General features: G+C 35.8%; 4 protein-coding genes across 9 annotated transcripts in view; all 4 read right to left on the bottom strand.

The window, feature by feature from the left end:
* Positions 1 to 835: 835 nt before the first annotated feature.
* On the bottom strand, positions 836 to 2,007 carry LOC18052808 (senescence-specific cysteine protease SAG39). The gene is made up of 2 exons (XM_006449423.2): positions 1,560 to 2,007; positions 836 to 1,428 (listed from the first exon to the last, which is right to left on the bottom strand). Exons 1-2 carry the CDS (start codon positions 2,005 to 2,007, stop codon positions 836 to 838), a joined length of 1,041 nt encoding a protein of 346 aa, XP_006449486.2.
* A 1,262-nt stretch (positions 2,008 to 3,269) lies between these two features.
* On the bottom strand, positions 3,270 to 8,387 carry LOC18052809 (uncharacterized protein YNL011C). 4 transcript variants are annotated; one of them, XM_006449424.2, is made up of 14 exons: positions 8,121 to 8,387; positions 7,909 to 8,025; positions 7,467 to 7,599; positions 7,230 to 7,326; positions 6,871 to 6,914; positions 6,367 to 6,523; positions 6,026 to 6,097; positions 5,500 to 5,583; positions 5,036 to 5,137; positions 4,676 to 4,723; positions 4,351 to 4,476; positions 4,000 to 4,092; positions 3,691 to 3,899; positions 3,270 to 3,611 (listed from the first exon to the last, which is right to left on the bottom strand). In XM_006449424.2, the coding sequence occupies exons 1-13, from the start codon at positions 8,317 to 8,319 to the stop codon at positions 3,765 to 3,767; spliced, it is 1,407 nt and encodes a 468-aa protein (XP_006449487.2). In that variant the 5' UTR covers positions 8,320 to 8,387; the 3' UTR covers positions 3,270 to 3,611; positions 3,691 to 3,764. The 4 variants fall into 4 exon arrangements, with proteins under 4 accessions (XP_006449487.2, XP_024047592.1, XP_024047593.1 ...); XM_024191824.1 differs by having other exon boundaries at positions 5,449 to 5,583; XM_024191825.1 differs by lacking the exon at positions 3,270 to 3,611 and having other exon boundaries at positions 3,717 to 3,814; positions 5,449 to 5,583.
* Positions 8,388 to 8,929: 542 nt separating this feature from the next.
* LOC112101131 lies at positions 8,930 to 11,707 on the bottom strand. Of its 3 annotated transcripts, none has more exons than XM_024191493.1 (6): positions 11,639 to 11,707; positions 11,151 to 11,265; positions 10,317 to 10,842; positions 9,795 to 9,862; positions 9,580 to 9,636; positions 8,930 to 9,452 (listed from the first exon to the last, which is right to left on the bottom strand). In XM_024191493.1, exons 2-6 carry the CDS (start codon positions 11,241 to 11,243, stop codon positions 9,228 to 9,230), a joined length of 969 nt encoding a protein of 322 aa, XP_024047261.1. In that variant the 5' UTR covers positions 11,244 to 11,265; positions 11,639 to 11,707; the 3' UTR covers positions 8,930 to 9,227. The 3 variants fall into 3 exon arrangements, with proteins under 3 accessions (XP_024047261.1, XP_024047259.1, XP_024047260.1); XM_024191491.1 differs by having other exon boundaries at positions 11,620 to 11,707; XM_024191492.1 differs by lacking the exon at positions 11,639 to 11,707 and adding an exon at positions 11,500 to 11,549.
* A 697-nt stretch (positions 11,708 to 12,404) lies between these two features.
* Positions 12,405 to 15,410, bottom strand: part of LOC18052811 — a 4,649-nt gene continuing 1,643 nt past the window's right edge. Inside the window, exon 2 of the mRNA XM_006449426.2 lies at positions 12,405 to 13,479. Within this exon, the coding sequence (XP_006449489.2) occupies positions 12,630 to 13,479 (850 nt within the window). The 3' untranslated portion in view covers positions 12,405 to 12,629. The remainder of the gene's footprint in view (positions 13,480 to 15,410) is intronic.

Raw genomic sequence — 15,410 nt, forward strand, 5'->3', positions numbered from 1 at the left:
TATAAGAAAATAATCTAGTGAGTACCTTAACGGATCATGATTCTCTCTTGATCTGAGCACTCCTAATCTTTTACAGATCTTGTGTCACATGTGTTTTAGTATTAGTGGATGATTAGGATTTAACTATTTTTTCTTTTTAATTTATTAACCACCAATCATATTAACAAAATTTGCTCAGATGAAGATCAGATCAGGAGAGGATCCTGATTCGTACCTTAACATGTGGTCGAATTCTATAATTTTCTATGAATAGTATTTAAGCTATGCAGCCACATGCTCGCTATAAGATGAGCACATTAGATAATTACTCATCTTTTATATAATTAGAGATAGATTGCATGGCACAATAATATTACTTCAGAATTGAAGTTGTGTGATTTCTCCTTTATAATTTAATCTTATAGATGACGTCTCATACAATGCACAGAAACTTGTATGCCATGTCATTTATAGATTCAGCACATAGATGACATGTCATAAAACTTAAACTTCAGGGTGAAAATTGTATGATATATAGTTTATAAGTTCACATAAATAACTTGTGGAAAATATTTGTTTACCTATATAATATGTCATTTACATTTTCTGCATTTAGATGACCTGTTATATTACAAAATCAATTTCAAAGGTTCTGAAGGTTTTAATTGTGTACATTCATAGAGCATTTACACAATATCAAGAACGACAAGCACAGAGCTGCAGGGCACGAATTGCTCACCACACATAATTTAGAACAGATGAATGACCAAATACATAAATAAAAACGAGATAATTAATGACATATTCAGCTTCAATTACTATTAGTATGTGTGTGTGTGTGTGTGGTTGCAATCAGTTAAGCTGTTGGATAGGAAGCTTGCATGGCAATGCCACAGAGACCTTCTTTGGCATCAATATCTCTTTGCATCCTTATGTATCCATTTTCCCCCCAGGTGGTGCCCCATGAATTCTTGACAAGCCAATACTTAGTTCCATCATCAGCTGTCCCGTACCCAACAGCTGTAACACCATGATCTAGTTCAGTTCCGCACTGTCCCGTAAATACACCGCTCGAGTAAAACTGGAAATCGGATCCGCTTGCGTCAATGGCAACCGACACTGGTTGATTAGCCACAGCCTTCATAAGAGCTGCCTCGTTGTTTGAAGGCACGTCTTCGTAGCCACTGATCTTGGCTGCGGAAGGATTTGCCTCCTTTTTGTTGCAACTTCCATCGGATGCCTTGTACGGGTATTTGGCTTCGGTTGCAAGGCCTTTGTTATTAATGATGAATTCAAATGCATCATCCATAAGACCTCCCTCACAGCCTTGGTCTTCGCCGCTCGTGTCACAATCAACCAGTTCTTGCTCTGAAAGGGATGTCAACTTTCTGGTTGTGATCTGGTTAATACCTTCCATAGCCGCAACAGCAGAAAATGCCCAGCAACATCCTATATCCCGGCCATTCCCGTATAGCCCAAAAGGGAAAAAAAAAGAAAAAAAAGTCACAAGCCAATCACATAAACATGAATCGATCATATTATATGATATAATCATTAAATCGTTATTTGATTATAATTACCACATTGGCCTTGGTCCTTAACACCGGTAACAGCTCCATTCTTTCTCCAATCAATGCTGGCTGGCACTGACACATTTTCATACCTAAATGATACATCCGTCGTATCTGAGGATCTAACATTGGGGAGCCGCCTTTTGTATCCGTTACGTGGAGCCCGGAATTCCTCATTGGTTTGGTCTGCAAACTCGTTTATGCCTAGCTTGTAAGGCTTGTTCCTTGCCTTACTGTTAAAGGATGCAATGTACTCCGCGTTCTCCTTGAATATCTTGAAACGCATCTCCTTCTCTGCATTATCTCTGTACACACGTCCATATTGAGCCATCCACATTTCGTGTCTTTCATTCATTGTGGCATCATTGAGCGTGCGGGACCAGGATTGAGGAGCACATACCGCCAAAACTAGCATTGCCGCCAACACTAGTTTGTTCTCTAATAGTATCATCGCCATTCTAGCTAGCTACTTGCAATTAATATGAATTATGTTTGTGTGATTGACCCACTCAGGTATTATCGTTATTTATAGAGAACGTATTTGCTTGATCAAGAACGTTGCTCATATTGCATTCTCATTAATGAACGATGTGAGGTTGTTGGTAAAAGAATCGATTGCCTGGTGAATGTGGCAAGTTGTATGTGATTATCAGACAACGATTGTCTGATTCCGTAGACGCTGCTTCATTGAACTCAATCAACGTTATTGATTTTGTTCGTAATATATATGCTGCATTTGTACGTAATTAAGAATACGCTTTTACTACAGTTTTGGAGTCTGTGCAACCAGTTGTTAATCGGTCGATTTTGCCACTTTGGATGTGTTACGCGTAAGTCATTTCTACGGCTACCTTGGATTATTCTTCTGTATCTATTGGAAATGTCATGTTGGCAATTTAAATAATAGGCTCCAAGTGCAAATGGACTTCAAAATTGTCATCTCAGAAGATCGTTAACATTCCAGAAAATCGCGTTGCCAAATTCTTGGATTTTAGTTGTTCTATTTACTCTTAACATGAGATGAAAGCTGATGCCAACTGCTTCGGCAAGCATAAGCATAAGCACAAGCATAAGGTCTGTTTGCGATTGAGGGTGGATTATTATATTTTAAAAATTATAATATTAAAGTATTTGGTAAATATTAACTGTTATAATTTAAAAATTAAGTTGATTTAATTTTATACTTTTATAATAAAAAATTTATTATATCTTCACTAATTTTATCAAAATTATTATTTAAAAATTATATTTACCACATAATTTTAATTTTTATTTCATAGTTATCATTTTTTCTTACAGTAGCTATACTTTAAAAGAAAGTTACAATACCTCAATATCAAATAGGTCTATAATCTTATAACATAAGCCAAAAACAACTTTCACAAGTGTCTCTCTTGAGACAAAAACAATAAATTCACCGTTGATACGAGCACACTTGTTATGTTGTAACTTTGGTTGAAAATAAATACAAAAATTCAATTAATGTTTCTAGCAATGCTTAAGTTCAGGGAGTTATAAATCTGAATTTTAATTTATACAGTAATATTTTATTAAACACCTAAATTACTTGAGAAGTGCTTGAATGGCCCAAATGCTCTTTTGAGATAGCCAAACATATTGGATCAACCAAGATCAATATCTACTGGCTTTCAAGTGATGATCTCCTAAAGATTTAACCGATAGTCTAATTCATAAAACAACGCATCAAACATTTACACGTGGAAGTCAATCATGCCACATTTGTACCATTTCGTGGACATATACACACGCCGACAATTTCTCGGGGTTTCCTGGTTTACAATTAGAACAGAAGGAATAAAACATCTAGTATAACAATCTTCTATGTGATCCACAGATATCTTACAATATCTCAACACAGATATCTTACAATATCCCAACGCAAATTTGCGAGCTGTCATAATAGATCTTCCTTGTATGACACAGTTTCTGCAATGCATTATTGAAGATGAATTATGGTTTCAGAAAATGTTGCAGAATCTTCCACATGTCCCATTGAATCATGGATCACTTTACTACCAATATGAAGTCAGACCAATCGCCCTGCGAATCAAAAAAGTTCGAAACTTTTTAAGCACACTGATCTGATGTGCAAAGAAGGATTAAATTTAACAACTTTTACCTGAGAAGGTTGTTCGATAGACGGATGAAATTGATGGCTATGTGCAAAAAACAAGACTCCTCCAGAGTTTTGCTCTATTGTTGATTTGACAAAGGTTCTCTAACAGTTGTCTTCATGTGCCTACCTAGAAGATCAGCAATGGCTTGTATTAATGACTTTGGGTCAAATATTATACCCACTTTTGGATCACATATAGAATGAACAGTGATCTGCAAAAGAGAACATTTGGTTATAAATAATGCACGAAAGGCATCAACCAAAGAGTGAAAAGAAATTACTAATCAGACTGATAACAACAATCATAAATACCACATCAAAAATTCCTTGGGAAGCCAAACATTGAATGTCTAAGGGAATTTCACCATCTTCAGGCACCAAAATTGTGTTGATATACTGACTTGGCTGCACAGTATTACTGACTGCAGTTAGTCGAATGTTTCCAGTTTAAGATACACCGAATATTAGAAATCGTATCACAAATTTTCTTTTGTTAATTTATTATTTAGTTATAGGCTAATGGCAACCCGACCCAACTCATATCATAAAGACTAAAAGACTCCAGACAATGCTAATAATGATTGTCAGTAAAAATATCACAACTTTCACATTCCTCTCCAACCAAATTAGTATCTGCAACAGAAGCTGCATTGACTGACTTACAGAGTTCTTAAGACACTTTTGAGGATCTCCATATGCTCGATTTAGAGCATCAGTAACGGCAGTCACAAAGCAAGAAGCTGAGAAGCCACTGGTTTCTCGATCTTCTGAACCATTCAACAGAAGTACCTGGAAATAAAAGGAACCAAAATCGACGAAACAAAGATAAGTTAAAAACAGCTACTAAAGACCTGGAAGTAATAACATAGGTGTCAATGTCTGGAGACTTTCAATTTAAATATCCAACCCAAAAGAGGTGGAGGGGGGAGAAGGGGGGGTGGGGTTGGGGGAAGTTGTAAAGTAGAAAAGTTAAAAATTGAAAAGGTACCTTTGGACAAGACCTTGAAGATATTATCTCCCCAATGCCAAGTAAGACCTAGAAATGAAGCATAAACAATAGAAAGATGGATAAGCAAATCATGTTACAAATAAATTGAAGAAAACATGGTTGGAATGATGTTGAATGACAATCTGTCAAATAATAACTTATAACAAGACATCGAGCAATATGCTAAGAGCATAAAAAAAGTATACTTTAATCAATCGTATCAGTGAATCCTATAAATGCTTATGCTGTCTATTAAAACAAGTGGTCAATATTGTCATAAAAATACAGCAATGCATGAAACATCAATATAGACATAAACATGGAAAAATGTATCTTGCTCCAAAATTGGTAAGGACTGACCAAAGATGGGCAGATGGAAGTAAATAGGGAGCCCATAGCATAAATAATGCAGTCCACAGCGTTCAACTGGTCCAGGACGGCTGAATTTGCAGTAGGGAAGACCTGATCAGTCAGAACCCTAACTTTATCAGTAATGCAATATAGATATAAACATATGATCAGCCAATTTATGCAGTGCCAAGTCATGTCATTTGTTAAAAACATACAGGGTATAACAAAGATATCCTCTGGGCAGATATTGAAAGAATAATAAATTTCCATCAAACAGCCTTCAATTTATCAACTTTCTTGCCACGTATTAGTTCTGACATTAAATACTAAGCCCTAGCAGACAAAAAGGCCACTATTCCATACTAGCACTATAAGAATGTCCTACAGGAAAAAAAAAATGAGAACAACTGCTTCTACATTACCATTTGTTGTGTTAAATATGAAAACCAATAAAACAGCACCACAGCAATCACCTCATGCAACAGATTACTGCCCTCACTGGACATGTAGAACACCCGCTTTATTCTTGATGGAAGAGCAGGAACTGCAGACCTTTCCTAGCATCCAAATAAAATAAAAATAAATCCCCTAAGACAAGTCAGCTAGAAATGATATCAGAAAAATGTCAGAAAACAGATGTATAAAAGTATTAAATCTTTTACGCACTCGAAACACCTATTTCTCTTCATACCAGTAACCAGTCAAATAGATTTGAATTCCCAAAAATATGAAGATCCAAAATAACCATTTAGAAGCCTAATGAAGGTTTTATTAAGATTATTGTCTACTTCACACCATGACCATCATGGCCACTAGCACCTATCCAACTTAATGTCACACACCATAGGCGTAATATATCTCACACCACGATTGCAGGGTTAATCTTTATACCTATCTTTATTTCTATTTTAATATTATGAGCCATGCAATCAGAAGAGAGTCTGATGGAAAGAGAATGAACAATAGAAACTTCCCATCATTGCTGTGATATTGACATACCTTTTTTACAGGCTCCATGGATCCATTGGTTGGATGAGAAATTTCATTCTGACCTCTTATTACAGTCCCATCCTAAAGGTGAATCAGACAAACAAGTGTACAAACAGATAATTAGAATATTATCTTTAAGCGGTGGTTTTGGCAGTTGGGGGGGGAGGTGGGTGTTGTGCAAAGTTACTGAATCATTCTCATATGCATTAATTCAAATGGTAAATATCTTCCGTGAGTTCCACAGATCTACACATACGAAAATTTCATATACCGAAATGCACCACAACTCCAAAAAATAAGCTTTGCATGGACAGAAATATATATGTCAAATAATTAATTGATAATCATACCCTGAGTTCACATCCTAATGTGAGTCTATCATTGGTGGATATCACTGGGAGGACTTGACTTTCAGAAGGAATATCTGAAACACGTGAAAACAAAAATATTGCAGCATCTAAAGACTGAAAAAAAACGCGTGCTCCTGCAAAGAAAAAATTTCCAATGCTGCAAAAATGATAGGCATCAGTTAAGTTAGGCTATTGTTGGGCTATAATTGATAAACTTGCATTGATGAATTGATTTTATATCATTACAGCTCTAGGTTATACCCTGACGAGTCCATCCAGTTGCCAGCACTCAGGCCTAACCCATTAACCCACTGTGAGAAAGAACTTGAATGGCAATGTGTATTTATTAATGCGACAATTCAGAGTGAATGATAGGAATTAGGAAGCCTATTCACCATAGCAATTTAAAAACACAGGCATTGAAGGTTCCAAAAGTAAAGCATAATCTTGTGATACCACAAAACAGAAACCATCCTATGATAGGACTGAAACTAAAAAGAATACCTTCCATTACTGAAGCAAAATGATTCGTTTGGACGCCGGAGGATCTATAAATAGAAAATATATTCATTATCAAATTGAGCACTAGATAAGTTCCAAAAGGCAGTTGAATAATTAACATTCATAAATGTGGTGATGATAGAGAAAAACCAGAAACAGGCAATATGCATGATAGCAAATACTGGAAAACAATGCAGTATGTGGGAGCGTGCAGTTAGGTAAGCCAAATATATTTTAAAAGAACGAGTATTATTCATCGTAATATCTGACATAAATTACCATGTAGCCGTTACTACAATTTTCAAGAACAAACCATCCTGGCCAGCAACCATAACTACTGACTATCCAGTATGACTGCATACCTCATTCTGGAAATAAGAAAGAAAAGCTCGAATAGTTTCCCTATATGGTTTTGATACACCTTTCCATAGTGAATGCTCTCCTTCCACAATATTGTACCTGCCAAATTCTCAATTCATTGCCAATATTAATAATAGAAAAAAAAAATAACACAAATGAGAAGGCTGTAAATTATATATCCTTGTAAATAAATCCTGAATTCCCGATCACAAATTATACAACGATGATTGATAAATTACCATTCTGATTTGGCTTGTTGCGGATGAAGAGGCAAACGATGACCAAGCAACCTACGAACAGCAAGTGCCTCAGGAGTGCTCTCATCTGACAACCTCAAACATCTGGACCGTATATCTCCTACAGCAGGACCACCTAATCACACAGAAGCAACTTTAGCGATCAAGAAGTTTATAACCGCAAATACAATCATTAAAAAAGAAACGGGAAGAAAATGTGGCAGCATATCGTCCATCTGTCATTTGATTTGCAATCAATTGTTAAAGTTAAACAATATCAATCATTAAAAAATAAATATATTTTTGCTTGTAATGTTTTCAACTTGAACACAATGTTTAGAATCTGAAAATTTGTAAATTATTATTAATTTCATCCCCAAATAAAAGAAAATAAGTGACCAACCAAAGGCATTTACAATAGAAGTGATGACTGATGAGTAATTACCGAGGACGCGAACAATTTCAGCGGTACTTCCACCGTCATCAGAAACGGGAAGCACATGCGCGACACGTGTGGTTATATTCTTAAGCTCTTCAACGACGCCGTTAAACGCCGTACCACCTAATAAAAAGTCGGGGGGGGGGGGGGGGGGGGATCAGTAACTCTCAATTGATTCAATTTTGTTCAACAAAAATGGGAGGAGCGTAAGTAATGACCTGAGAAGACGAGAAGAGACGGCTGTGTATGCGTAGGATTGGAGAAGCAACGGCAGTGAGTGGCAGCAGACATTGATTTTGTAAGAGATTTTCTGGAACTGCAGCGAGGACGAATTTTTCTTTTCTCAAACAAAAGATGACGAGTGAATGTTAATGTAAACGTAAATGAAATTGAGGGCCCCAATAAACTGTCTGCCATATTTCCTTCCCCGCAACAGCAACCGCGAAACTCACTCCTCTCTTCTTGACTCTTCAGTTGGAGCGAGCCTTCTCTCAGCTTTCCTTGCTGTACGCACTCGAATTTTTCTGCTTTTGGCTCCATGTCAGCATGGGTCCCACTTCTCTTGGACTCATAAAACGACCCGTCTGTCTATTCTTTTACTAATACCGACAAGTCGTAATACTTTCATTCCGTAGCTAAAACTCTTACGACCTGTCGGTTTTCTCTATCATTACCAATCTTTTTTTTTTAGATAAGATCTATTATTACCAATCTACACAACTGTAATCAGGATGTTTATAGGTTCAGTTATGTTGGAGATGCTCTGAGATAAAAATATGTCCAAAATTATTAGATACATATTGTTATAGTTATTTTAAATTTAACTATATGTATTCGACGGTTCTGAGGACTGCTCTACGTTAGAATTGCTCCAACGTGGCAGCTGCTGTATATATATTGGAGAAGAGAAAAACCTCAAGTGATGCCACACTACGTTGCACTCTAACTAATAAATAAATAAACAGGTTGTCTCCATGTCAATGCACAAATTTGGATATTTTCATTACAAATTCCGATGATATTTAAACTGAAGATTAACCCATTACCAAATTATTTTGCCTTCAAAGTTTTGGTTACAACTTAGAAAAGCTAATAGCAATTCAAATTGGCAAATTGAAGGCCCTATACCATCTAATTGGAGTTCACTCGAAAAGAAGGCGATGTGACATACTCAGCATCCATTAAATGAAAACACCAAAATTCCGAATCATCACTCATCACGCATCGAATTTGAAGCATAAAATCCTAAGCCTGATCATCTAGCTAGGGGCAAAAATATCATCTGAGGTACCCCAATTATTGCACAATACGTTGTTGTAGTTCGACTAAACAATCACCCAATCAGAATCACAAAACTCCTGTTCTTCGGTTGTAGTCATGGATGCTCTAAGATTTTCTTCTTCTTGTACAATTCCATGGAGGTTCTGTGTTATTGTCTTCATCATTGAATAATGTGGCTGAACTTGTCCCGAATATGTAATATGAGCCTGTTGCCGTCTTGACATCGGCAGAGCAATTGCCGTAGCTTCCAGATAATCGTTAATATTTTTCTGACAGAAACAAGAGACGAGAGAAAATATGTTACAGAGTATTGTATGTGAATTAACTTCAGAAGAAAGAGACTTGATGCTTATATATATATATATATATATAATTGTTAGAAAGAGAGAGTCTTACTTCCAACTCTGGATCCTCTTCCACTAAGCGACTGCAAAGATAATCCTCATAGTTTTTCTAATAGAAAAAATAAAGAAGAGGAAAAATATTCAGCCAAATGTAGGCAAATTAACTTCAGAAGATAAAACTTAACTGTAATTCTTCAAGTGTTTTCTTTTTTTCCCCTCAAAATTCTAAATATTTTCTCTATTTGGTAGAAAGAGAGGTAGTCTTACTTCCAATCTTTGACCCTGTAAGACAGAGCGGTCTTCATTATGTGAGATGTCTCCTGCAATAGTGTCATCTGAGAAACCAAATATGGTAGTGTTAAGTTGTATGGGAATAGCTACTTTCCTCTACGACAATCACAGTGATTGGCCAAAAGCAAATTAAAGTCGCAACTTTTTTGGGATGGTGTTTCTGCGTGCAAACTGTGTAAGTGATAAAAATTTATAAAGACACAGAGTACATTACTTTGGTCAACCCACAATCAGTAAATCACAATACATTCACTCATAAAAATCTGATGTGATGAAAATTTACCCCAAACAGAATTACTCGAAAATGCAGGGGCAAGAGAAACAGTAAATCGCAGGTGTAAACGATTTGACTTGCAGGAAGAATAACAAAGAGAAGACTTATCACCAGTTTTGTAAAGACACAGAATGGGGTGATTTCAATACAAAGCTCAAAGAGACGCTAAGAAGGCACGGTGAAATATGTCAACAAACAGCAAAGGGAAAGATTGAAACTATTACCAGGTGATGCTGTTGAGGGATCAGCAGGAGTGACTTCAACATCCAGAACCAGACCTTCACTGGATTCAGTAGAATGATCAGAATAAGAAGGCACAGGACTACAGATATAAGAAGATGCATCTTCAGTGTTATTGCTCTCTTCCTCATTTAGAGAAACAACATCTGACATCTCATGCTGAAGCAGCTTATCCTCTTCAAGGTTATTGCCCTCTTCCTCTTTAGGGAAAACTGCAACAGACGTCTCATGCTGAAAATGCTTTTCCTCAACACGATTTTCACTGTCAATCACCTCTGACTTCGCAAAAACCCCAGCAGAGGATGTGCAGCGCAAATGATTTTCATCACATGATTCCTTTTCACGATGGTCGTTATCAGTATTTATGTTTGAAGAATCGGAGTCCCCGACATCAACTTCAGAAGCTGGCTCTTTCTCTGTACTCTCCGAAGGCAAGAAGTGCTCTTCTTCCACCAAATCCCGGCAATATTGCATTACGGTCTGTAACTGGTTTGAAACAGCAGTCAGTTCCTGTCACGAGCGGAATCAATTTCGTGAGAGACTGTCGTGATACTTTCATTATCCCTCCATTTTTATGACAGAATGATCGGCTACTTCATTAGGGATGATGTAAGAATTCATGCACGTGCACAATAGGACATAAATTTAAGACTCTCATAGAAGATCAAAGAAGAAGTTTTTGACATTGATTTTCTTTTTACTGAAAATATGAACCACTTTGGGATTCTTTCTATCGAGAGAAAGCAGTACATGGCAAGAACACACAAAAGAAAATAATCTCATACGAAAAAGGTTAAAAGGGAAGAATAACCCGATACCTGACGCACAGCAACATCAACTTCCGAAAACAAATCTTCAAACTTCTGGACAATGTTACCAAGCCAGGATGTTCCTTCGCCGCCGTCATCCATAGGGAACAAATTCAACCACACTCTGCCAGAAGATACAAAAGAAGATGATAAGTACTTCACCACCAGGTTGGCGGTGTACAAACAACTGTAACAGATATAGCCTCAGCAATAAAATAAGCAAAGGCTTTAGATTGTTTGAAGATCAATGAGCAACAATTCTTCACTGATTCCAGAATCAGTTAGTAGTATTTCGTTTCTCGCCGTCCTATTATTGTCATAGGCAGAATTGATGTTGATTTAAATCGGAGAAACTAACACAAAAGGAAGCCAAATTATGAACAAATGGAAGAGCTAAAAACTCCAAACGAACAAAACAGAGCCACGCTATGAACGAACAAATTATACACGCATAAACTTTAAAGTTCTGACAGCTTACGGGTTGCAAGAACTGATACCCAGAAACTAAAAGAGAAGTTAAGAAAGAGTGACAGAATTAATAGTAGCGAAAGTGAAAGTGAGTTTTGAATATGTTTGGTGTCCGTATCCTATTCAATTTCGAATCAGGCTTTTGTTCTGCCTTCCTTTTCCTTTGCTGAGTCATTCAACACTTTGAGTTTGTCAGTAGTTTCATAAAAAAATACGGTACAATCTAAGCGAACCGGATACTAAATTAACAACCGGTTTAGTTTCTGTCCACCTTTTTCTCCCTATTCGTTACTACTTGATACTGCCCCCTCGATTTATTAGGAGATTTATTTGCCTGGTTAGATTCAAATAATTGGGTATGATGAAAAAGAGAGGAAAAAAAAAAAATTCTACGCGCTTAAAATAAATTATTTTGTTAAATAAATAAATTACCGCATAATTAATAAGAAAAAAAAAGCACTCAAATCATCTTAATGGCTATTCAACTATAGTTTTTTAGTTTTTAGTAATTAACAACTTCTACCTATGAAACACACTTAATTTTTTCTTCATCAGATCACTTATCATATATTTGTGGAGCAGAAATTCACCAAAAAATTGGAAGAGAAAATTATTGGGGGGGGGGGGGGGGAAGGTTAAGTATCGGACAAGCCCAAATATCTATTATAAATACTCAATTCACACAAAATGTTAATTAAAATGTGAAAAGAATGATGTTTAATTAGTTTCTCATAATACTCGTAAAAATCGAAGGAATACGAGCTTTTTAGGAGAGAGATATTGACTGCTATTGAATTTAATTGCATGAACAGGAACTGCTAAGTTAGTGCGGTAGGGAAGTAGTGCAGGGACAATCATTATCCAAGGGGACAATTAGTGCCTCCACACCTTGTATAGCTTTGGTATTTATTACTCATGATATACAATTTTTGTCATCAGTTACTGCACAAGAAATGCAAATTTCTTCCTAGAATCTGCAATTATCAAATTGCTATAGAATTGCATGCCGGATTGAAGGTTTTAGTAAGGCAAGCTCTTAGAACTTGTGCTAATTACCAAGGACTTGAGCTTGGAGGAATCAGCAGCAGCGTTAGCTCTTCTTGTTATCATTTCCAAATTCTTATGAAGACTTTGCTGCACCAAATTCTTCATCATTTTCTTCCCCTCTTGGGCCTCTCTTGGACTAACAGGCGACCCAATTGAAACTCTTCTTGTTTGAGGCCCGGAATGAGGCCCCATCTTAGCTTGCCTTTCATCCTTAAACCATTGCAATAATTTCGAAGCCCTCCTTTGTGCTAAAGGGCTACCCAATAAGGATAGTTGTAGACTCACGTGAACAATTCCTGACTTGGCCATTTTATCTCTTTGTTCTGAGCTTTGATGAGCCAAAATCATCAAAATGTAAGCTGACAATTCTTGACACTTGGGTTTCTCTTCCCATGTCAAAATCTCTATCAAACTTTCAGGCACTAAGGGACTATCCTCCATGGCTTTCTTTCCCGTTGATGTTACCACCAAGTTCCCTAATGTTGCCAGGGATTTTTCTGAAAGACGTTCCTTCATTGAACAAAGCTTCAGGAGGGTGTGAACCGCCCCATTTGAGACCATAGGTCTAGCATTGTCCAAAACTGCAGAGAGACAGTACAATGCTCCAATGCATAACTCTTTAGTTTCAACACTTGATCCTGATTCAAGAATACCAACTAGAAATGGCAGAATTTCGGACGATGAAAGAGGGATGTGTGTGTTTGCTAGAGAAGACAACGACAGTAGCAGTTCCCCAAATTCGTGTCTTGTTGATTCATCAACTGCATCAACATTCTTTGGTAGTTTTGTCAAGATTCCTGCCTCTACCATAATCGCCTTGTTCCTGATCAAAGTATAAAAAATAAATAAATAAAAGTTAGGAACAAAATTGAAGCACTAAATGGTTGACTTATGATCAAAAAATAAAAGCAAAATTTAAATCAACAAATATTGACTTTGAAATCCCAGTTGATTAATTGTAGTAATACGAAAATTCAATAGTCCATAAGGTAGATGAACCAAAAAGTACAACATTATTGCTAGGTAATTAACAACCCAATAAAATAAAGAAGTTGGGGAATGAGAAATCAAGGATTTGGATCTGATTTGAAAGGTGAAGGTCGGCAAATTATTTGTTTATTGTGTAAATGAAGATCATGAGGAATCTCATCATGCAACTACACTAAATATTTTTGTCGGGCTGTAATTATTTTCTTATTAGAGACAAAATATCAACAGCCAAAGTTGGCTAATATAATTGTGTGCCGACTCTTGTTGCGGCAATTGGTGCTTAGTGGACAATCAGCACACCATGCGGCCAACTGATTCATGCACATTTTTGCTTAATAATTTGTTTAGGAAAGCCTTTGCCTTGACACTGGATCTTTCATTTGTAAAGGGTTTTGTAGACTTTTGGTTTGGATTGTTTGGTTATTCCTTAACCATTATTGGAGATATATTAGTGAAGAAAGCAAAAATTTTGGTACTTTTGCATATTGCAAAAAAACATTGGTACTTGCGGTACTCAATGTCCTTAATATACATTAAATTCAACAAGTTAAATTTTGCATATTATTACATAAGTTATCTGCCTAAAAAAGTCAAATATTGCTGGTGGCCTAAAGGGCAAGCTCCACGGTCCCCACTACAAATTTCTTGATATATTATGTATAGAAATTTTTTCTATCATATCAACTACTAAATTAAAGTCATAGATAAGTTAGAAATTAAAAAAAATAATAATATACTACATGATAAAATATATTATATTATAATTTTTTAAATTTTTCCTAATTTTAATATAGTCAAAAATTCCTACTTGAAAAAATATTACATACAAGTAGTGATCTGATAAAAAATCTTTGACTTTCTTAAAATTTGAGACGACTTGACAATAGTGTAAACATATTTTTACAATATTGTTTAATAAAATTATAAAAGTATGTTCATATTATTGTCAATTCGTCATACGTTATAAGTTTGGGTTAGAAAATTTCCTATATAGAGTGCCCTTATTTTTTTTTGTTCATACAGATATGCTATTAAGTCATATGACTTTATAATTCATTGGACACCGCTCTATTAAATAATATGACTTAATAGTATGTTCACATAAAAAAAAAATAATGAGAGAGCCCACATAAGAGAATGATAATATATATAGTTGTATTCAACCAATGAAGTTGTATGTACACCAAAGTTAATGAATTTTGATTAATTTTTACAGGTATTATTATTATTATTATTGTTAACTAACCTAACAAATTTCCGAGATAATGAATTTTGATTTATTTTTATAGGTCCTTTATAGTGTATATGACCTAGAAAAGTACAAAACGGAACTCCATTATTTTCAAACACAGTAGAAACTTAGCGAAAGTCCAAATTCTAGCAGCCCCTTGGAAAAAGCGAAATTTTAGTTTTGTTAAGTAGAACACCAATTGCTAAATAAAAAACAAAATAATATCTAAGAGTTGGCTTGTACCAGTCATGCCCACTATATGGCCTATGCTCATAATTCACAAGTGGAGTCCCATCCCTTCAAAAATCAAAATGCATGTATCTATCCTCCTTAATAAAATTAAGGGTTAATTTTGTCCTGCCCCCAACTGTTTCAACATTTTTCACCACACACCCATATGTTTCGAAAATACTCACTCCACACCCAATTCCGTTAATTTGACCGTTATGTTTAACGGAGCTATTTGAAATTTAAGTAAATGTCCAAAATACCCCTTATCTTGAATTAGAGAAAAATAAAATAAGATAAACTAT

Source organism: Citrus clementina, unplaced genomic scaffold, assembly GCF_000493195.1.
Source record: "Citrus clementina cultivar Clemenules unplaced genomic scaffold, Citrus_clementina_v1.0 scaffold_2, whole genome shotgun sequence".
NCBI classification, from domain to species: domain Eukaryota; kingdom Viridiplantae; phylum Streptophyta; class Magnoliopsida; order Sapindales; family Rutaceae; genus Citrus; species Citrus x clementina.

Bases quoted from the DNA above. Each gene is read 5' to 3' on its own strand.
- LOC112101131 (XM_024191493.1), bottom strand. From the start codon at position 11,243: ATGGATGACGGCGGCGAAGGAACATCCTGGCTTGGTAACATTGTCCAG. The intron at 9,863-10,316 runs GTAATAGTTTCA...TTGGTTTCTCAG, and splicing joins TCCCTCAACAGCATCACCTG to ATGACACTATTGCAGGAGAC. The intron at 9,637-9,794 runs GTAAGACTACCT...TTTTTCTATTAG, and splicing joins TACAGGGTCAAAGATTGGAA to AAAAACTATGAGGATTATCT.
- LOC18052809 (XM_024191824.1), bottom strand. From the start codon at position 8,319: ATGGCAGACAGTTTATTGGGGCCCTCAATTTCATTTACGTTTACATTA. The intron at 8,026-8,120 runs GTCATTACTTAC...ACTTTTTATTAG, and splicing joins GTCTCTTCTCGTCTTCTCAG to GTGGTACGGCGTTTAACGGC. The intron at 4,477-4,675 runs GTACCTTTTCAA...TTTTATTTCCAG, and splicing joins CTTCAAGGTCTTGTCCAAAG to GTACTTCTGTTGAATGGTTC.
- LOC18052808 (XM_006449423.2), bottom strand. From the start codon at position 2,007: ATGGCGATGATACTATTAGAGAACAAACTAGTGTTGGCGGCAATGCTA. The intron at 1,429-1,559 runs GTAATTATAATC...GCCGGGATATAG, and splicing joins TAAGGACCAAGGCCAATGTG to GATGTTGCTGGGCATTTTCT.